The following is a 22,491-nucleotide window of genomic DNA, read 5'->3' as shown; positions in this document are numbered from 1 at the left end:
GAAGCTTCCATAAGGCCACTCTGTTTCGCGTGCCATGCCACAAAAAGTCCCAACACATGCTATTCAGTTTGGTGAAGAACCCCTTAGGAATCGGGTACGGTATATTCCCGAAGTAATGTAGGAGCCTCGGCAGGACCACCATCTTTAGCATCGCTCCCCGCCTCATCATCGCCAAAGGCACCTTTGCCCAAAACTGCATGCACTTCTCAATTTTCTTGATAGCTACTTCTGTATTACACCTATGCTCCTCCTCCATGGTGTGATATTTCTATCCCCAGGTACCGAAAAGTACTAACCGCCCACGGTACCTGCAATACCGGTAACCTCTCCGCTGGAATCCCTATGTACCCCCCCAACGGGAACAGGCTAGACTTCTGGGGGTTCACCGCTATGCCGGACAGCATAGCGTATCTCCCGAGCACTTCCAAAATGTACTGGAGGTTTTCCTCTAGGAACTGCACGTACAGCAGCATGTCATCTGCATATAGGGAGATCAAATGCCGCTCCCCTTGCACCTCGATGCCTATGGTGTCATATTGCTGCCTCAGATAAATTGCGAGAGGTTCTAGGGCCAGTATGTAGAGCATAGGAGACCACGGGCATCCTTGTCTAGTACCACTGCTAAGCTGCCACCTCTCTGATATCACAGATCCTGTCTCAACTTGGCGGTTCGCTATACAAAATCTTCGCCCACCTTACATAGCCAGGCCCTAACCCGTAGTGTTTCAGGGCCGCCAGCAGCCATGGCCACTTAACGGAGTCAAAGGCCTTGATCGCATCCAAGGACACGATTGCCATTTCCTCATCACTTTGTCTGCCAAACTCAATGATTCTCTGGAGTCGCCTATGATTATTGGTAATGTTTCTATGGGGGACATAGCCCGTTTGATCCGAATGTATTCATTTGGTAATGACTCTCTTCAGTCTATTCGCTAAGACAGCAGTTAATATCTTGCCGTCTTGGTTCAGCATCGACACAGGTCTAAAGGAACCACAGTTACGCCCAGGTTTATTAGGTTTAGGGAGAGGTACTATGACAGCTTCTCTCAGTGACTCCGGTAAGCGTCCCATCTCGAACGCTTCGTTTATCATTTCTAACAGCGGGGGAGGACCTCTTCTATATATACTTTGTAAAATTCGCTTGGGAGCCCATCTGTCCCCAGGGTCTTACTAGTAGGCAGCTGCCTCACCACCTCCCCCAGTTCTTCCAGAGTAATCGGGGTGTCCAATTCCTCTTTCTTCCTCGCTTATCTTGGGCAGCCCCATATCCTCGAGCATTTCTTCTATCATTGCACGGCTACTTTCCCCATCTTCTCCGTATAACACTTTATAATAATCCACAAACGCTTGGTTAACTCCCTCCTGGGTGTCCTCTATGCTACCGTCTTCTCTTTCTATAGTTCTAATTGTGGCTATGGGGGTCTCGCTCTTATATAACCACGCCAAAAGTCTCCCCGGTTTATCACCTCCCGCATGTTGTCTCTATGTATTTTTTATAATTAAGGTTACACAAACTCTCCCAGTATTCCGCACATTTTTGCTGTAGCCTAAGTATCAATTCTAGCTTCTCCGCTGTTTCGTCTCCGGCTTTTAAGGCATCTTCCAATTTTACTTCTGTCTCCCGTAGTTCAGCCGAAACTCCACCCTGTAGGCCCTTGGATTTGGCTATGGCCGCACCCCTCATGGCAACTTTAAAGGCCTCCCATAGTGTTCCCGCCGAGTCCACACTCCCAGTATTTGTTTCAAAATAGTTTACAATCTCCTCCCTCAAATCCTCTCTAAAGAAGGGGTCTCAACGCCTCCGCTCGTAGGCGCCATGCCGGGATCCTCACCCTCGGGGGAAGGGGGGGGAGTATTGCCATGCAAGAGTCAGGGGCGAGTGGTCCGAGAGGACCCTGGCCCTATACTTTGTGTGCAATCTCCGCTATCATTTCAGGTGATGCGAAGACATAGTCCAGCCTCGTTGATAACTGCTGTGGGGCAGAATAATGTGAATATTGCCTTTCCCGGGGGTGCCACACTCTCCATTCATATTCCAACCCAAAATCATCAAGCAGTGTCTGTAGCACCCTGGCTGCAGGGGCCGGTCTATCCAATTTCCCATCCGATCTATCCGCCCTCGGGTTCAATACGCAGTTGAAGTCCCTCCCCAGATCACCGCGCTTCCCACACATACGCTCAGGTTCGCACTCAATGTCCTAATGTACGCCGCTGTGTTCTGGTTCAGGGTGTACGCGTTAACAATACACATCTCCCTGTTCTCTACCAGTCCCCTCAGCATAACCATCCTCCCGTCTGTCTCAGCCACCACTTGCAATCGCTGAAACGGGACATGTGGCGCCACCCATATAAGTACTCCTCTTGCGTATGCCAAGTACGATGAGCCCACCAACACCCCCTTCCACTTTCCCGCAATCATGTCCATCCTCTCACGTGTAAGGTGGGTCTCCTGCAGCAATGCAATATCTATTTTCTGCCTGTGCAGATACAGCATAACTTTGTTCCTTTTTAAATAGCTATTAAGCCCCTGCACATTCCATGTGAGTATTTTAAGGTCCCCCATGGCCTGATATAATCCCATTCCCTCCCCTCCAGGTGCAGTTTAACTTTGAGTTCCAATCTGTATAGGCTCGCATCCCATTCTAAATCCCCTTTAACCAAAAACCCACCAAACTTCCCGCTCCCTCTCCCCCTTTCCCCCCTCCTCCCATCCCTTCCCCAACATCACCCCCCCACCCCCCAACTGTTGCCCAGCTCCATCCCTGGATCTCAGGCTCCCCCGCATCTAGCTCTTTCCGGCTCTCGTCTGTACTCGAAGCTCCGCAGGGTGAGGCCGCCCTAGTTGCCAACCTATTACAACTATAATTTGGGGGGTAGGGTGCTTTCGCCCTGCCGCTCCCATAGCACATCGGATAACTACACATTGCCATACAATTTAAACATATGTATCCGCCACTATATTCTAGTCCATCAAGTCTCTCACAATCAGCGGTATTTTATGGAATATCGGCCTCCTACAGCCAGGCCCATTGTTCTTGGCCTTCGCCTAAGCGCCCTTGGGATGTTCACACGCCGCCATAACAGTATGCATACCGTATCTTAGTCACTTATCGCGTCCATCTTGGGTCTCTTCCGCGTCTTGTTCCGGGCAGCCCTGCAGATCCAGCCATGTTGTTGCTTCTTCTGGAGTGTCATAAAAATGCATTTTGCTCTTATGCACCACCTTCAATTTTGCAGGGTACAGCAACATATATTTTATCCCAGCCGCCCGCAGCCTCCTTTTGATGGTTACATAGCTGTACCACTGCCTTTGGACCAGCATAGTATAATCCGGGTATGCCGTGATAGTGCTCGAGGCCCTCTCGATTGTTCCACCTTTTCGAAAGTACTCCAGTATTTTCTCGCAGTCTTTGTAGTTCAGTATTTTGGCGATTATCGCTCGTGGAGGGGCCACTGGTCTCGGCTTTCTCATGCGGTCTCTGTGTGCGCGCTCCACTACAAATCCCTGCGAAAGTGTGGCGCCCCAATTCCTTGTAGGAGTAAGTTCTCAATGTAATCAGTCGGGTCCTGGCCCTCCTCACCCTCCGGCAAACCCACCATGCGGATATTGTTTCTCCTCGCTCTCCCTTCTGCTTCTTCTGCTCGAGACTCCAAGTTAGCCACCTGTTGCTTAAGGACATGGATCTCCTTTGCATTGTTGGTGCTGGTGTCCGTGTTAATTTTCACCGCACCTTCCAGGCTGCTTGTGCTTTCCGCCAGTCCCCTGACATCTTGTCTCAGCAGGGAGACTTCAATGCCCACTGCTTCAATTTTAGCCTCCAGGGAAGTGCGCAGGTCCAACATTGCAACCCCCAAGATTCTTTCAGCTCCGTAATGGCTTCTAGAATCTGATGATTATCAGCCGCTGTGATGCCCTCAGCTTGTGCCATCGGGCCTTTGGGTGCGATGGCCGCAGGAGACTGTTGTGTTTTTGCAAAAATATCCATTGTGGGTTGTTTATTCTTCTTCTTGCCCACAGCCCCTCGCACTGCCATTTTCCGGCCTTCGTTGGGCCTCCCTATTACGATTCAGCGTCCGCGTGTCTCCCCAACCGTCTTTTCCGCTCTTACATACATTCCCGTGCGTGTGTGATCAATTCTGGAACCAATGGCGCATTTTCAAAGGTAGCTTTCACGGATCATCTGTCGGATCCTCCGGAGCTACACGGGAAGCACGTCCTACTCCATGGCTGCTCAAGCCATGCCCCCTGCAATATCATTACTCTTCCCTGGTCTATGCTCAATGGTAAAGTCCTATCACTTGCAGGCTTCATCTGTATAAGCCACTAAGAGGGCTTATGTTTTTTTATTTTATTTGTTATTGTTATGGCTGAATTGTCAACCTTTCAACATTAAAATAATTATCAAACATTTATCATACACTTCATTGTTAGACCGTACACATACAATGCAATTTCTCTACAGTAAGGTAAAATGAGAAGATAGAAGGTACAATCGTTACATTAACTATCACTCAATTCACAATAATAATCCCCTGTAGGTAACAACCCCATATACCTATCATGAGCATTACATTGAATTAAATAGTCCCTATCTCAATTGCTTCTAAAAATCTAATGGTTGCTAAAACTAATGGGGAATATTCCCCACTAAAATAATTTCCCTTGGTAACCACTAGTTTAGGTGAAGTTTTAAAAATCCCCTACAGAGTTTATCACATGGGAAAAGGCTGAAGTACTTCAGCAATGAGTTTAAAGCTCTAAGTTCATAAACATAATTCTTAAAGGTCTTACATGTATAGCATTCGTCAATAGTCATGCACCAATCAAATCTCCACAACTTCTTTATTGCACTTTCAGGCCCACGCATTAGAGTTTCCAGTGATATGTTTGCCACATTTAACCCTTCCATCCCGACATTAGCCCAGGTTGCGGGTCCTTTATTATTGTTAATTAAAGCAGTTCCATCTCATAAAGTATGATTTGGATCAGGCCTCCCCCTCCCCCTGTTAATCCTAGAACCTTCTTTCAAAATTGGCCCTCAATCTTATTCAGTCCAACCTTCCCAAGAATAATTTACCTTCCACTCCATACGTGGTTCATAAGAACATTTTCCACATTTTTGAATGTAAAATATATTCCTGTGAAGTCGCTGTGATTGTCTTCAACTTTAATTCATTTCAATAAGGGGTTTCCGCCCATTTATTATTTTTGAGAATCCCTAGGTATCTATACTCCTGCACCCTCAAGAAGGGAGAATTATAAACTCATAATTAAAGTTTTAACTTATTTATTTTTTCTTTTTTTTACAAATCTTGGCTTAAAAATCATCACATTAAATGTTTTAATGTTAATTGTGAATCCGTTTTCTTGGCAACATAGCTCTAACTTTAACTGATTCAGCCTCTGCCGGCCAATGGTCGTCTGGTCCATAAGGACCAGATCGTCAACGTACAAGAGCCATGGGATTGCATACCTCCTATGTTTTGGTGGAAATGCCCTTGCCTTCCTCAAATAAAGCGCCATGTAGGGCTTGAACAAAACGGGCTGAAATACACCCCCACTTTAATCCTCTGAACATAGAGATCAATTTACACAATTGTCCCAGGCGGTTTAATCTGACCTGCATAGATGTTCCCGAGTACAGGTCCTTTATTATCACCAAGAAATGGACAGGGTAGCCCCATTTTACGAGCTTCATCCATAATTTGGAACGATCAACCGAATAAAATGCTAATTTGAAATTGATGAAAGCCAAGAAAACTGGTTGGCTTGTGTGGTGTAATTGTTCCTTGATTAACGCCAGAGTGATCACATTTACTCTCGTTCCGAATCCCGAAACAAATCCTGACTGGAAAATATCAAATATTTCTGTTTCTTTAACCCAGTCCAGAAGTTGTTTCAAAACCAACCTGGCGCAAATCTTACCGGATACATCGAGTAGGGCTATTGGGCGGTAATTTGATGGCTCTCCCTTAGCCCCCTTCTTAAAAATCGTAATGACCACTGTTTTTTTCCAAGAGGTCTGGTGCCTTCGGGTCTCCAGTACAGTCTTAAACATTATTACCAGTATGTTTGCCCATTCCTCGGGGTGAGCTTTTAACATCAGATTAGATAGTCCATCCTGGCCAGGCGCTCGTGACTTGCTTGACTGTAATATCTTTTTAATATTGTTCTGATGAGAAGGGAGTAACCTGTGACCTCTAAACAATTTATCTTTGTTCCTCTCCCCTCCCTTAGCAGCAAAAAGTGCCTTAAAATGAGCGACTGATATTTCCTCCGAAATAACATTTGCCTGTAGCATCAACTGATTAGAATTGTTATTATAGTTTTGCAGAGCCCATATGGCCGCACTCTTTTTGGAGGCTAGAGCTCTCATCATTTGTGCAGCCTCTCTTTGCATTATAATAACCCTATGGCACTCAGATAGATAAGGTTGTGTCCCCTTACCAATAGACAGACTTTAGATAATAGGGAGGTTACTGATCACTAGTTGACAAACCTGGGGTTGAGGGACACCTGTGTTAGGGTGGAGGAAGGACATGGGAGGTTGAGAAAGGAAAGTCCACCCTGGCTGCAACCTGACCAAAATATGAAATGTTTACTATTTGTGAAATAAAGACTCTTGAATCATTCTTATAAGTCTTGGAATTGGTACCACCATCTGTGACATATGTCAGACACTTCACAACAGCGGATTGACAGCAAATCATTCTAAGTGAGGCAGTCAATTATGTGGGTTTTTGTGTGTTGGGTGGTTTACTGTTGCTACAAGTATGTACAATACACGTTCCTTAGGCCTCCTTCAGATGTCAACTTAAAAAGTAAAAAAGAGCTTTTCATAGCCTTATGGGTTATTAGCGAAAAGTCATACCATATGTGGCTGACTGGGAGGACGATGTAACGTCCCCCTTGAAAATAAATGCCCCAATAACGTACAATGGACTAAATTTGAAGAGGGGGCCTTTTATTATTCGGGTATTTATTGAGCGGGACATAGCTTCAAGAAGCAGTGGAGCACTTTACAATCATGGGGGTAAGAACATGGTGAGGGAAGCAGAGCAACATGGGAGTGAGGAGCCAACGTGGAAGGGGCGGAGGGCAATTTGTCAGGAAGGGATCTAGAAGCAACCAGGGAGAAATTGTGAGGATTGCATCACTCAGTCTCAGGTAGTGGAGGGTGTGTGAACCTAGGTGTTAGGGAGGAGCCATTCATTCAAGAAGAGGGTCTTCAGCTCCTTCCTGAACTACAAAAGCAATGGGGTGAGTCTGATGTTGACGCCGAGGAGGTTCAGAGTCTTGGGGCATAGACCGAGATGGCCTGTCTTCTGGTTCTGTCCTTCCTGTACCGGCAGAGATAGTCTGCACATTTCGTTACTAGGACTTAGAAGAGTGTTTGTGTCAGGGCCCTTTGTTTGTTTGTCATCTGCAATTTGAAAAGCCATTTGTTCTACAAAGTAACACTTCAAACCAATCACTAGCAGAGGTTCTCTCACGTGAATGTGGCATGGGGAGGAAAAGAGGAACCAATCTTGAAATTAACTCAACCTGACTGGTTTCTATGTGAAACCTACTCCTTTGTATTTAAAAAATCATTTCTGCCCTTGAAATGTGCCATTGAAATCTTCCAATAAAACATGTTGGGCAGGGAATTCATGTTTGCTACTGACCACGCACCTCTGCTTTGGCTATACAGATATGATTATGGCATGGTTTAGCAACTTTTTGCTCGCCTTATGTTTTAGACTAAAACTCTCATTATTCATGTCTAGCATAGTCTGTGGTGAGAAACATGGGAGTTCCAGAAAAAAAAACATCTGCAACACCACAGGTTGCAGATCCCTCCTGCCCTAGAATAATACAGCTTTTTGTTCGTTCATCGAAAAGGATTTTTGCATACCAAAACAAATTCTCTTGCAGAAGTGGGAAAGCTGATTGGGAGAGAATAATAGACAAACCTGAGGGGCTCAGTTCGATGAACTTCCCCAAACGGTCCATAATCCCCTGCAGTGGCCCTCAGATGACCCTGCTGTTCATAATCTCTGTGCCCACAGGAAAATGTCTCCACCTATTTCTACTGCAGCTGGACACCTAGTTTGCAATCTTTTCACTATAACAAAAGTGAAAGGCAGGGTTTGTTTTGTGACATTTCAAAGGATGCCAGAGTTGTTGGTGTGTTCTCGTTTGACTTTAGCTTGTTGAATTGTGAAAGCACAATCCCTCATCCAGCCAATATAAATGTACAGGCTGGCCCAAGCACAAAAGGAGATCCGAGGTACATGTACCAGTTTAAAATGGAAAGGGGGGAGTGATGTTTGTGACGGCTACCTCATGTACTGGCACTCGGACGCACTCCCTGTTAAAGATATAACAGGCAACAACGTTTTATGCTCACTGGAGACTGAGGCTAAAGTCTGAACAGGGAAACAAATCTTTGTTCAGAAATATGTACTTCTTTTGTCCACCCGCTGTGATGGGAAGGTTAAACAGGTAACACTAAACGTTCCACAAGGTTGTTTCCACCATTTGCTGTATTTCAGTAGCTCACTTCATGATGCGAAAGTAAACAAAAGTCCCACTTTTGTTTACCTTAGCATCATGAAGTGAGCTACCGAAATACATTAGATGGTTGAAAGATGTAAACATCTTTTGGAAAAGATGATTTGCCCATTTGCCCAACATAGCCCAATTCAAGGAGATTCCCGATATGCTGGCCTAAAAGCCTGGCATTTCCTCCAATCCTAAATCTATCTTCCTGTGTAAATAGACCAGTCTGGGTGAGTGAGAGGGGAGTTTTCCTAAAGTCCTACTGGTAGTAAGAATTTAGTAAGCTATCCCAGTGGTTTGTAGATCCCCAACTCTTAGCATCAGTCTGTACTAGCTCGGGACCTGGCTAGAGTGGCAGAGCAGTCAGGGTTATCTTAAGAGGAAGATGTGAGCTGTAGCTAAGTGCATTGAATCTTAGCTAGATGGGCACAACTAAGAAGCACTTACATATATATTTATTAAAAAGTAAATATTTATTATATTTGCACCAGAATCACTTTAAATACTTCATCCGTTTACGTTAGAACACTTAGGAATACTTGATAATACACTTCAAAGAGCACTTTCACTTTTGTGTTTGTTTGCGGTTACATTTGGAGCAATGTTAGAAAGGGAAAAGACAATATTATCGTATTATCGGTTATTGCGCACTCATGAGGTTTTCAGCGGTTTATACGGTAATAGATTTATTCTGCAAACGCATATAGTAAAGTCACTTAAAGGGAGGAAAATGTTTGGTTAGTGTAGCATGAGCTTAGTTCAAGGTTCTATAGATGGTTTCTTCATCTCGCAAGTCTTTTAAGTCCTAAAACGCAACCCTCGCTAAAAGCATTCAGAGAGGGCGTGAAGTCTTGACAATCAGCGAATTATAAAGAGTTCATGTGGATTTCTTTGTGTCTAGAGTTATTGAAGCAGCAAGTTAACAATGGAGACCTTAAAACAGACTTGAAAAGTTTACACAAGCAGCGGCTTGGGTCAGAGGTAAGAGGGGGTTGCCCTGGACACCTCTACGTGCAGTCCAACGCTCTGGAGCGACTTCTTGGAATCAGGTTAGCAATACCTTGGGTTAAAAGAAAATGTTTGTGCTGGTTGCTCTGCGATTTTGTAGCTCTGTGCCCAACCACTGGATTCCTTGGTCTGGTGACTGAAGGCAGGACAATGGACGGGATCTCTTAGCAGCAGCATTGAGGTAGGACCTGTGGCATGACTTTCAGCAACTTTTTGGTACACTCTGCAGTTTTGGCACCTTTTCCGCAGCACCAACAAAGAAAACAGATCGCCTGGTCAATCTTTGCTTCCTGCAGTCCTCTAGTGAGGGGGTCTGGGCGAGTTGGATCAGATCTCAGGAGTGTCAATACGGGTTCAGCTAAGATTTGGATGGATTCAGCCTTTCCACGATGATGCACTCGACATGGGCAGCAGGTCTCCTGGTATTGGGGTTCCAGAGCTTGGGAAACTCCTAGGACCTCGGCTTGTTTCAAAGTTCGTCTTGGGGACTGGTTGTTCGCACCAGCCAAAGGGAAGTAGCCGTCCTCTTCAGAGCTCTGTCCCACAGAAAACGGGGTCCGGACAGCAGTGGTCCCTTCACGGTGTTGCAAAGGGTCAGCAGGTGTCTCTGGTAGCCTTCTTCGGGTACCTCAGCTTCCAGTGGTCGACTTGCTTTTTACTCCAGAAGCCTCACCTTTTATATAGTTCCACCACACACTCTTCTGCAATCTCACTCAGCATTTTACAGAAAGGCACGTTTGGCTGTCCAATCAGGTCATCCAGACCCCCCTGGTCCTATTCAGGCACTCTGGCAGACGCAGGACAAGGGGTGGAAAGCTCCTTCCTTCCTGTCTGCATGGACACTCTGGAATCTAGGTGGGGACACCCCAGGGTGTGTGTGTGTGTGTCTCGCTCTCTCGCTCTCTCGCTCTCTCGCTCTCTCTCTTCCTCTCTCTCTTCCTCTCTCTCTCTTCCTCTCTCTCTCTCTCTCTCTCTCTCTCTCTCTCTCTCTCTCTCTCTCTCTTCCCCTCTCTCTCTTCCCCTCTCTCTCTTCCCCTCTCTCTCTCTCTCTCTCTCTCTCTGTCTCTCTCTCTGTCTCTCTCTCTCTCTGTCTCTCTTCCTCCAAGTTGGTACTTGGGTGCCCCTATTGTGTATTACCGTGGCAATGAACATGGCCAGTTGTACACAAATTACACAATAGTTGGTAGAACACGTCCACTGCCAACAGCAATAAATAGATGATTTTCTATGTGACTGAAAATTCACAGGAGCAAGAAGGGGGATACTAGGTATCCCTTTGGCACTCCACTGAAACTGATGTGTGCCAATCTCTCAGACTATAGAGTTTTGGCGAGAGTATCTCACTATCCTTAAGAACTGAAGCTACTAGAGGATATAGAAAATGAATCTTAAAGGAGGATCATAAGGAGCTTGTTGCTGCAGTAGTAAAATGGATGTCTTTAGGAGCTACGGAGCAGACAGACTCCATAGTACAGGTACAATACAAAGCATGAGTTCCAAAAGACAGAGCCTAATAGAATGAATGAGTGGAAACGGCTCCACTCATTCGGGATTGAAAGAAAAATGGCCAGAAGTCCAGGAAAAAATGCTGGGGACTCACAAGGAGAGGGGGTGAAGCATAAAAATGATATTTTTTCCTCCTTGCGGCACTGCGAATCAGCTGGGAGGAGTGCCTCCCTACAACCGATGTGATTGGTTGGGCCCTTGTACTTTCACCGGGCCTCCCCATAGCCGGCATTCTTGGCCGGCTCATTTCGACCGGGGAAGGCAAGCGGGAAAGGCTGTTTGCCTGTCTCGGGGTGGACAGTGGCCTGGCGAGCCATTCCTCTCGTCAGTACCTATGTCACCCTCACCGTCTAAACCTTGGAATCCTACCACTACCCACACAGTAAGACGAGCACCAATCATCTGCCTGGGCGCCATCTACTGCAAATTATTCTGTCATTGCGCTCCTTACCTCTTTGCCACTCCTCTCCCTCTCTACTTTGCTTTTACTCTGCATCCCTGGATAAGTAGCACACCTGTATGCAGTTGGTACTTCAACTACTTCATCCGATTCGTCTTGCTTACCCCCGGCATCACCATCTCTGCTTCCTGCGGTCCCCTGGCACCATTCCTAATTATAACGTGTCATTCGGCACCTGATTTAATGCTTGCATTCAATCTACCAGACCCTCAGACTTCTAGACCTCCCAACGAGCAACTCGGCTACGCTTCGCTCATTAACATTATATCTGCCTTTACTCATATATACGGTAAGCACATTAGCTGCTATATCCACGGAAACACACGCCACCTTCACTTCTTCAATTTCGTACCCAATATGTCTTGTGTATGCATGCCAGATGCAGCTCCCTGTATCATGAGGAGAGGCTTTACCAGTTTGTATATTACGTAAGCAATGTGACCCGAGCAGCGGGGGCATTACCGACTCAGGTAATGCCCTGGGGCCCATAGTTATAGGCCCGAGCGAAGCAACAGAAAAAAAAAAAGACCAAGAAAATGGCCGCCGGGAAAGGGAAAACTGAGTCTGTTTTTCCTTTCCATGGCGGCCATCGGGAGCAGACGCGCTGGGAACAGAAGTGTTTCCAGCGCGTCCGCTCCTGAAAAAAAAGGAGAAGGTAAGTGGGGTTGGGAGGGCGGAAGGGAGGGGGAGGGAGGGGAAAAAACGTACCCGCTCCGAGTCTCCACGCGGCTGGAGGCTGCCATCCTCCCCCTCGGGGACAAAGGAACAAGAAGGCAAGTGGGGTGGGGAGAGGAGGGAGGAAAGGGGAGGGAAAACAAAAAAAACCTTACCCGAGTCCCCGGCGGTGGGCGAAGGCAGCATCTCAGCCGTGGGGAGGCTCGGAGTAGGGATGGCCCAGCTTCAAGCTTCTTCATTGGATGAGTGGCTGCCACGCCCCCCGCCGTGGACAAGGAGGCTGGAATTCCGGCCGAGAATCAAGGGCTTCTCGGCCAGGTAACGACCACCCAGCAAGAACCAATCAGAATGCGTTTTGCATTCCGCTTGACTCTCGCCGGGTTCTAATACCCAACTGGTCCTCCTGTATGCTTACCTGATCTAGCTCCCCGTACCATGAAGAGAGGCTTTACTAGTTTGTCTATTACTACCCAACATGTCCTCTTGTATGCTTACCTGATCTATCTCCCCGCAACATGAGGAGAGGCTCTATCAGCAGAGGTCCATAGTAGTCTGGAGCGGTGCTCCTCTACTTCTTTTAATTAAGGTTTACTGTTCCTATACTTTTATTTTAAAAATAAATCGTTCGGTTTTAAAATAAAAGTGTAGGAAGAAGTTGAAACTTGCACTTATAGTGCATTGCACTGAACGTTGCCCTAAACAGCAGGCACATGTATTTTCGAGTTTGTATTGTGCGTGGGAGGGTGGTGGCGATGGGGTTTGTGAGGAGCGGTACAGGCCAGTAGGGAACATAGTTCCACTACTTCTTTTTGTACACTTCAACCACTGTCTATCAGTCTGCATTTTGCATCCTCTTTTTTTCTTAAAGCAAGCACTTTCTGTAACTACCTTAGATGCATCAGGGCTGTGTGTGCTGAAATAAATGTAAAAAAACACCACCAGTACAATTTGTAGCAAACTGTCCTTTTAATGACTATAGGATGCATGACATCACTTGCCTGTCTCCAGTGCACGTGAAATTGGCTGCATCAAAGTAAAATAAGAGTTCTGTGCACCCTTATTCTGTCTGCTAAATTCATTAAGGGACAACGCCTGTGCAAATGTTTGATACCTCTTCTTCGAGACGACTGCACCAACGGAAGATGTAGATCATCATTCAAAGACCTCTTGTGCATCTCCATGGAGCCTTAAAATGACTATTTAAAACAAAGTGAAGTGAATGTACTCTTGTACCAAACTTTAATTCTTTTGACAGCAACGCCTGTATGGATGTTTGCCGTTTCAGCAGAGCTTAACCGTCTGGCAGTCAGTTGAGTGATGTTTCCGATGCTCCAGTACAGTGATTCTTGTAGTGATTAGGGGCATTGATCTTGCCCCGCAGAGGTTAAGGTACTAGAATCTCAAGAAAAGTCACTGATTGTAGATTGTAGACTGATGCATGTAACTTGTTAACATTTCGGAGAAAAATGTATTCACGTATTCTGAATGTGAAAAAACAAAGGCAAGTATTAGACATATAGTCAAAGAGAATACATTGTAATTCCTGTGCCTCAGTCCCAAATTTCAAAGCAGATCATGAGTCTAGCCAATGACATTACATCTTGATCTGACACCCATCTCCTGGGATCAACTGTGTTTTGTGCAGACTTGCTTGAAGGATTCATGTATTTTTACTTCTTCACTGCTAGACCTTTTTTTGAGCTGGTTTGGCAGTTTGTCTGTGACCATGCGATCTTTCAAGTGTGTCCTCCAAATGCAGTAGGATGCCCATGAACAGTGTGGCCCGCAGACGTGGTGGATCCTCATGAGTTGGAAACAGGTAGCCCTATTGCCAAATTGGAATGTATTGTGTTCATGAAGTCTCATTTCCTTTGCCTAGGGATGCAGGCTGTGGGAATTCTGTGTGTTCAGTCCATGGAGCTCTCGCAAGCCCATACCATTTCTGAGGATTTGTGACTGTTTAATATTATTTAGGAAGGCCAGCACTTTTCTGTTCCAGGGCAGTCTGTCCTGACCTAGGACGAACTTTCCATTAATTCCTTAGCTGTTGTGCTGGTAGCCACCTTGTTTGTAGAAAGCATCCAATGCGGTAGATTGGGAAGGTGGATGAGTGGCTGCAAAGAGACTTCCCGTTCCTCTCGTCCCTTTTCAGGAGGCAGCTGATCGTGGGTCTTTTTTTGGGTGGCCATTCATGCCTAGGCAAGTGTGACAGAGGGGAAGGTAACTATTGTGCCCTTTAGCTCTGAGCTTTGTCCCTTTGGGTACCTTCTCCATGGGTGAGTTGTTCGATAGGTGCGTTATTCTGAGATGCATCTACCCCTGCAGAGTGGAAGGTCTTTCTCTATTGTTGTTCCTGTGGAAATGGACGATGTCTCTGTTTTTATGTTCTATGTCCCCTGGCCACTCTAGACTGGGTGTCCAACCTGCAAGGCATCTTTGGTTGCTGCATTGTGGAAGTCAACTGAACTGAAAGTCAGAGGGCTCTCTGATGCTACTGCTGGCTGATGTGCTTAGTGGCTGGATAACCCAATTGAGTGACACTAACCTCTGGCATTGCCTGTTGCATCACCAGAAGCTCCTGCTTTCGTAAGAACACTGCACTCAAATCTAAGTGATGCAAGATGGAAGCAACCAGAAAATGGGCCTTTGACTGCTAAGCACTTTGACTCTGTATTAGACTGGGGCCCACACCATTACACTTCGGGAAGAAACTGAGACTGTACCCTTGTAATAGCATTCCTCCTGCCTCTGCTCCTTTCCCCATGCTCGCCCTTTTGCTTTCTGTATATTCCCACGCTTTCTATTTCAGCACTCAATTGCTTTCAAGCTAGGTTTGCAACATATAAATCCCATACATGCACACATACATACATACATGCATTGCTTTGTGCTGTCTGTGTATATACCATGGCTTGTAACTTCAAAACGTGTTTTTGGAAAATTGCTTCCACTTTGTTCTTATGTTCATCGCATACATCCCTCAACCCTAGTTTTAAGTTATCTTCTAGAAGGCTGGGCTATTCAAGGCCTGAAGCAAATGTTAGTTGCTTGCAAGGACCTTTTACTTTGGGTTCTTGCCTCACAGGCTGCCTGCACAATTTACCATCAGCCACCAGAAAGCTGGTCCAATGATATTTCCTAAATCCTACATAGAAGAAAAATTCACCAGACGAGCGACTTGGTCATATGGTAACTTGGGCTCAACCTCTGCCAATAATAGATTAGGACTCTTCCCTGCTCAGCTCAGTCCTAGTTCTCAGACTCTGTGGAAACCTAGCAATTTCCCAAACATCTTTTGGGAGTTTAGATTCCATGCCCATTTAGGCCTTGGCCTCTTGGTTCAAAACTCTGAATGGACGTAGTGTATAGAATACCTGATTACAATTTCTGTATTGACTAATTATAAAACGGTAGCCCTTCTAAAAAGTTATAGAATTATGCCACTATTGAGGGCACACCAATCGGTGTTCAGAAGTGGGATATTGTCCCATTAAAATAAAAATACGCCCTAAGAAGAGTGCTGCTGTGGTTTCATAAATATTGCTGGTAGATTCACACGTCACCCCAGTATGCATTGTAACTGCTAAGGAAGGCACAGAGGGAGTTGCTGCCTTATGACTTTTCATACATTTCAGGAAGGAGCTCAAGACTCTCCTCTTCAAGGAATAGTTCTTCTCTAACGCATAACTGCACACACCACTCCTGACCTTAAACTGGGCGATCTGCACCCCATTTCCTCGCCTGGTTGTTTGTAGATCCCTTGCTTCCAAATTTCCCACCCTCACTTGTCCCTATTGTTAGGACCCACCTCCCATTGTGTCGCTTCTTCCCTCACTGTGCCCTTCCACAATGACTTGTAAAGCACTCTGTTGTTTCCTGAAGCTAGGTCAGTGCTCAATGAATAACCTAATATTAATCATAATGGCTGTTCGCCCCCTTACCCCTTTCTGCTGAAACTATTAGGTGCCAGTATCCTCTCCACACACAAATTAACACAATCATTCACATCTTGATAGGTGACACAAAATCATATTTAATAAAGCAACCAGGGCTATTGCCATTGTCGTTAGTTTATAGCTGATGCGTTGTATTAAGAACTACTGTTCACCAGTTGCTTTAGACCAACAATCTGCATTCGGATGAAAAGGATAGTCCCCTAAGTGTACACATGTTCTAACTGAACGAAGAATCAGGGAATTACTCTTTTTGCCTGACATAAAATAATGACCGCAGGCTTTTTTGGTCCTGTTTTGCCTTGATTACTTTAACTTGGGTTGCCATCTGCTCACACATGTATTTGCAGAGCCTTATGAAATAATATGCTTGGATCAAAAGCATGTCCACTGTTTTGTAGAACATTCTGAAGGTGAATCCCTCTTCTACATCATCAGCCCAAGAGACGTTGTTTTGGCGAAGGAACGAGACCAAGATGACCACATTGATTGGCTTTTGGAAAAGAAGAAATACGAGGTAATGTTTGGCAATATTGTGTCCTCTCCCCAAAACTGTTTTGTGCTTAATCTCCGTACAATTGCTGATGTTCATGAAGTACTTTGTACTTTATCACTTATGAATAGGCATAAGAAAAAGCAACAATTCACTTAGGAAACACACAAACACAATAAAGGGAAAAGCTAGAATTTTATTTAAAAAAAACTGTGGTTTCCAACTACACACCAAGGAGTAAATAATGTGTATGCCTGAATGCTCATTAATTGATGCCATGTAGTCTGTGTTAGTTTTAAGCATGCAGCCAATATTTGACTTGGTTTAGGCAACAAGCCATATTTGAATTGGAGTGTTTTAAAAAACATCATTTGATTCGGTTTAGAACTAGTATTTCAGGGGTTGTAAAAGAAATGGCTAATTCATTTTGTATTGAATACATGTGTTTCACATTTTGCTAGATGCAAGAATATGAAAGGAGAAATATTTGTGTTGATCAGTGGGTCTCAAACGTATGTTTGAAGTCTAAATGGTGAATGAGCAGTTCGCTGATCTTCTCTGATGGCTTTGATCAGAGCAGTGGAGGTGTGGGAATTGCTCTGACCTATAATCATTGATCAATTTCTCAGATCATCAGATCAATGCTCACTGTTCCATTCCTATTAGCCCTACCGCCGAACTCCCCGGCGCTAATAGCACCGGATCACAAGTTTGGCGGTAATGTTAATCCCCATTCCCCATTGAGCCCATTCGGGAATTTTTGCGCTCTTACCGCCGGTGGATTTACCGCCGGCGGTAATAGCGCAAATCTTCGAGGGAATCAGAGCTGGGGTGAAATCCGCCAAAGCCCTGATTTGGTGGACCCTTAAATCCAGCGGTAATAGCATGACCGCCAGATTTAAGGGTTACCGCCAAAGTCGTGATGAGGCCCAATATGTTCTGTTGCAGCTGCTCCAAAGGAAATGTAATTAAATGCAAGGTCTCTGAGCTGGAAGGGCAGTCTAGAGAGTGAGTATAAAATGACTGTTCATTAAGCAGGAGAGGGATCTTGAATTAAGATGGCGACACTGGATTACCTTTAAGTAAATAATGAACATGACGAGGCTGTAGAAAGATTAATGTTGGACTGTATACACAGAGGTATTGTTGGCAACACATTTTAATGGTTGCAGCCACTAATTCATGACTTGGCCCTGCTCCCAGGCAAAAGCAAAGGCGTTGCCATTGGCATGAGTTTATTCTTGGCACAAGGAACAGCAAGGTCCCTCCTTTCTCAAAGGGGCCAGACCAGAGCTTGCTGTGGGCGCACTACTTCTCTTTACCACAGACCAGCTTCCAGGTCACACCCACACTGCCACAGTCAACTTCATACAATAACATGCATCCACCAAAGCCTTATTGGAGCCGACTGTCTGCTAGATAGCCAGTCAGATAGCACAATGATTTAAGCGCTCCCTCCTCTGAACTTTTCTCAAGCTTCACATTAACGGTTCACATCCCAGTAGTGCGGAGTAAGCTCTTCACCCTTCTGATGTTGATAAATTGTGTTGCATTACATTGGGCAGTAGTAATTCTGGTTATTTTAGGCCCTTCAAAATAGTAAAACGGGGCTAGCAAGCTGTGAAAAACATGTTAATATTATCATTAATATTACAGAAATTTGGACACCGTCAATTCTTAATCCATCACATGAGCCTTCCCAAACTTTTGGTCCATCGTCAGCCCTAAGCAGCTGTTCCGTAACTTGGTCGGTGACCTCCAGTAATATTGTGTTCTTTAAGTTTCAAGTTAATCAATGCTTGCCACCAAGTCGGTCTTATCCCGCCTAAGGTTGCTACACAACACCATGCACCTCTTACTGAGTGCCTTCAAAAACAGCATGCACGTTCCGTGTTTCCTACTTCATCTTAAAGCGATCATATGACACCAACACTACTCTAGACTAGCTCCCAGCAAAACAGCACATCAATTTAAAAACTTTATGCCTGGTCCATATTCTATTCCCTCAGGTCTTACCACCTCATAGAAATAACTCCCATTTTATTATTTGACCAAAACCTGCTGGCTTTCTCTTAGCTAAAATGCAATGGTTTTGACAAAGATCTCTATATTTTCACCTCTTCACCCTCTGAAATTCGCTTTCCCTTACCCTGCCTAAAGCTAACTGCATAAACCTCATAAGAGCCCTAAGAACATATCTGTTGGCTATAGATCGTAGGCCTCACAACTAACCAAGCCGTTTCGCCAGCATTGTAATCCCTATATCTGTTCCCCTCTGCACCCACCATTCCTCCAAGTACCTACAATAAGCCATTCAGCGGAATGAGTGATCTATCAAATTACCTGATTCACCAATACACATACAATTAATCGGAAGCCTCCCCTCATGAAGTTCCTGAAAACATTGATTGCTTCTCATGGTATGCACACTGCAAAGCTACGATCTCCTGTGCACCACTCCCCGAGTCTGAATAACAAACCTATTATGTTTGCATCTCAGAATGCTGTCATCTTGCTGGTAAGGATGTGTCTGATGGTCTCTGCAACATGGAGTCCCTCTTCTGGACATTTGCCAGGTGTGAAAAGCATTACTTGTTGGACAGGGTTCTAGTTTTGGTGGAGATGTCCTTCTGAGTTTTACGGTTTTGATGGTGTCTTTTGCTCTCCTCCCTCCTCCAGATCAAAGTACTTCTATGGGAATCTAACATAAATGAGGAATCCGTGGGAGAAAGTAACCCATTAGAAGAACAAATGACTTTCGACTAAGTACTCTTCTTTCTGATGGATGTTCCTTCCACAAAGTCCCCATCACCCTCCCTACCTGCCCCTCTTGCCAGATAGTTAGTACACCTTGGTTGTGTGTTCCCTCCGCATTAAATGCTAGGAAAAAAGTGTGGAATGGAGGTCATAGGACGCAGCGTCAGACGTCCATGTCCAGTGGAGAGTGCATAAGAGGTGTTGGATGGAGCTGGCACAGTGGCTAAAGAGGTTTTCGAAGAACTGCTGCGCAGAGAGATGAATATCGTAGATGAGTCTGTGAGGGGAGGGGGGACATCTGTCAGAATTTTACACATAGGAAAGCCATTTTTCTTCTGAGGTGATTCATAGCTCCCATCCTCCTGTCTAGGGCTGAATCGCATTGTGCTCGCTGAAACATTTTCTAGCACATCCTTTTATCTGCTAGCACACCGCCTCACTTGCATGCCAGCAGCCTTGTCCAGTGGGGACATAATCACTGTCAAAAGTTTTTATCCCTGCTGTTATGCTATATTGATTGTTATATGTATTGTTTTGTTATACTGTGCCGCCATTTACCTCAGCATCTTCCGGTGAGTGGCATATTGTGACCCTACCAGGGATATCTAGATGCTGATCCATAAGAGACTAATAAAATGCTGCAGTGGAACAAAGGTTAAATACATATTAAAGATTTGCAAACGTGAGATAGGGAATCAGGGGGTTGGAATGGAGTTTGATAGTTTGACTGTAGAGTCAACATAGAAAAATCAAAGCATACTGCTGATCCAAAATAGGACACATGCCTAATGCTACTGTGAACAAATCTGTGTTGTCTGGTTCTAGTACTTGGAGTGAAGTATTCAAACTACTCAGAGTGGTTTTGTGATGAAAGGAGGTGTGCTCAATCATACCCCTGAAGCGTGGTGGCTTGACTGTCCGTTAGGAGTTAGCTTACTATGACAGACCCCAGACAGAGGGATCTGGGTTTGCAAAGACAAGACAGAACATACAATGAACTGTATCCTCTGTGAAGAGAAATTAGTTATTTGGGTGCTACCTCAGAGTGCCATACTTGCATGGTCACATAATGAAGGACTGGTGCAGTGGAAATAGTGTAATATCCGGATAGTATTTTGTGATATGTTTGAGAGTGCAGAGTTTGGGGAACCCTCCACAGAGGGATGTGTGTGTTACATGAGTGTCACCAGAGTTGGTTATGACCACCTTTTTTGCTTCAGTAGCGCCTTATGCATTAGAAAGACACCTTGCAGTAATAAGGATGGGTAGGGAGTTTTAGAGGCAGCAGCAAACCATGTCAGGAGCAGGTTGCCCAAAGGTCTGCACAGACAAGGAAGAACAAACAAGCAAGGGAGAATGCTCAAAGGAAAGTGAGAACGGATTTTAAAACTTTGCTGGGGAGGACCCACAATAAGATAAAAATAGAAGGAGGACTACGGAAGATGTCCGAAACCCGGGAAGTTCGAATAAGCCCAGAGGTGGAAGCTGACGAGAATCAGGTGATCCTCTGTCAGGACTATCCGGCCACAGGAGGCACAGACTGAGCAGAGAGCTGAGCCATGCAGGGGAAGAGAACTATGAGTAAAGGAGACCTGAATGAGTGGTGGCATGACACGTGGAAGATGGACTATCCAGTCCAAAAACAACACTGAGGCCGCTGCAGAGTTGGCTTTGTGGAGCCATGAAGAAGAATCAAGAATAGTCGGAGTGAACGTCAGAGCTGCTCGGAGTGTCGTCCATCTCCTGGAGGTGACACTAGCTCATGAAAAAGAAGGTAACAGGAGCGATGGGAGTTCCCGGAGAGGATACAGGGATCAAGAGCACACTCAGCCTACTTGTCCCAGTGAATGCATAAGTGTCCATAAAGTTGAGAATAACTTCGGGACTCAGCCTGCTCAGCCCAGTGAATGGTCAAATACATGTAAGAAGAATCATCACAGTGGAACCTGTTAACTCGTTGTGACAAGACAGGAACTGAACAAAGGAGCAAACAGTTGTTTGGGCTACTATATTTGTCCCAAAAAGAAAGTCGGCTTATCACACAAAGAGAAATTTGATATGAAACATGTTGTTCATGCGGAAGTAAGGAACTGGAAAACCAAGATCAATTAAAGAAGGATTTCAGTTCCCCAAAAGTATTGTAGAAAGAGAGCTTTAAAGAGACACTTCCAGAAATCACAGTACGGAGAGGTCAAAACTCAAACAGCGTGAGGAGACCAAGGAAAAGGGGCACCATAATGGTGGAATAGTCCCTGAGAGGAACTGAACAGGTTGATCCAAGAAATATCAAAGAACTATCTAAAAATCCATTATTAGGGCTGGAAAAGCCTATCCAGGAGTCATTCTCCTGGACCTTTTGTTTTCTCTTCGTGGTAGGGCCAGTATAGATTAGCTTTCAGATGAAGGAAAGACTGTTTGCTTTTTGGACTTCATTACTGACGACGAGCACCCTAGTTAGATTTGTTAGGTAGAGAAACCCATAGAATAGGGATTTTTTCTCATAATTTAAATAAATCACTTGCTAAACATGCCAAAAACTGGTCTTTCTCCTTCTTCTGATCTACCACAGAACACAGTCATCACCTTCCCCAATGGCCTCATACGAAAAGGGCATTATTTCTTGGGAACTTGCCGAGCCCACTCTGGCCTCGCAGACTTCAATTGAAAAAATTCTGGCCCGGAAGCACCACACAGAGAAGCCAAAACAAATAATAATGCGTATTGAGTTGGCCTTTTTAAGAGAGTGAGTGAACACCAAAGCGCACACACAATTGCTACCATTTCCCTCTGTCTGTAACTTACACAGAAACTGGAGACCAACTAGCAAGAAGACCCGCAAAACCCAAGCCCAGGCATATGAATAAGGTTTCACATGAAATAAGAGGAAAAAAGGTGGTTTAGACTAGAGTTTACCTGCTCATGGCCCCTCTCCGAGCAGCTGTGCTCGGAGGTTGAAAAAGCTTGCCAAGCTCTGGGGCAAAGTCTGTGTGATGGAAGCCATGGTGCCCGTGTCCGAGAGAGAGAGGGGGCACCAGGCCTCAGAATTAACCATCTTTCACTGGTGGACTGCAAGATCAAAAGGATAGATGTTGCC

General features: G+C 45.2%; 1 protein-coding gene across 2 annotated transcripts in view; it reads left to right on the top strand.

The window, feature by feature from the left end:
* Window positions 1-22,491, top strand: part of VPS41 (VPS41 subunit of HOPS complex) — a 1,668,740-nt gene that overhangs the window by 1,005,909 nt on the left and 640,340 nt on the right. For both annotated transcript variants that reach the window (XM_069613279.1, XM_069613280.1), the window contains one exon: window positions 16,549-16,664. In XM_069613279.1, coding sequence (XP_069469380.1) covers window positions 16,549-16,664 — 116 coding nt within the window. The remainder of the gene's footprint in view (window positions 1-16,548; window positions 16,665-22,491) is intronic.

Source organism: Ambystoma mexicanum, chromosome 5p, assembly GCF_040938575.1.
Source record: "Ambystoma mexicanum isolate Mex_15411 chromosome 5p, UKY_AmexF1_1, whole genome shotgun sequence".
Taxonomy (NCBI): Eukaryota; Metazoa; Chordata; class Amphibia; order Caudata; family Ambystomatidae; genus Ambystoma; species Ambystoma mexicanum.
Note: the sequence above shows the minus strand (reverse complement) of the source record. Positions and strands in the feature narration are given on the sequence as shown.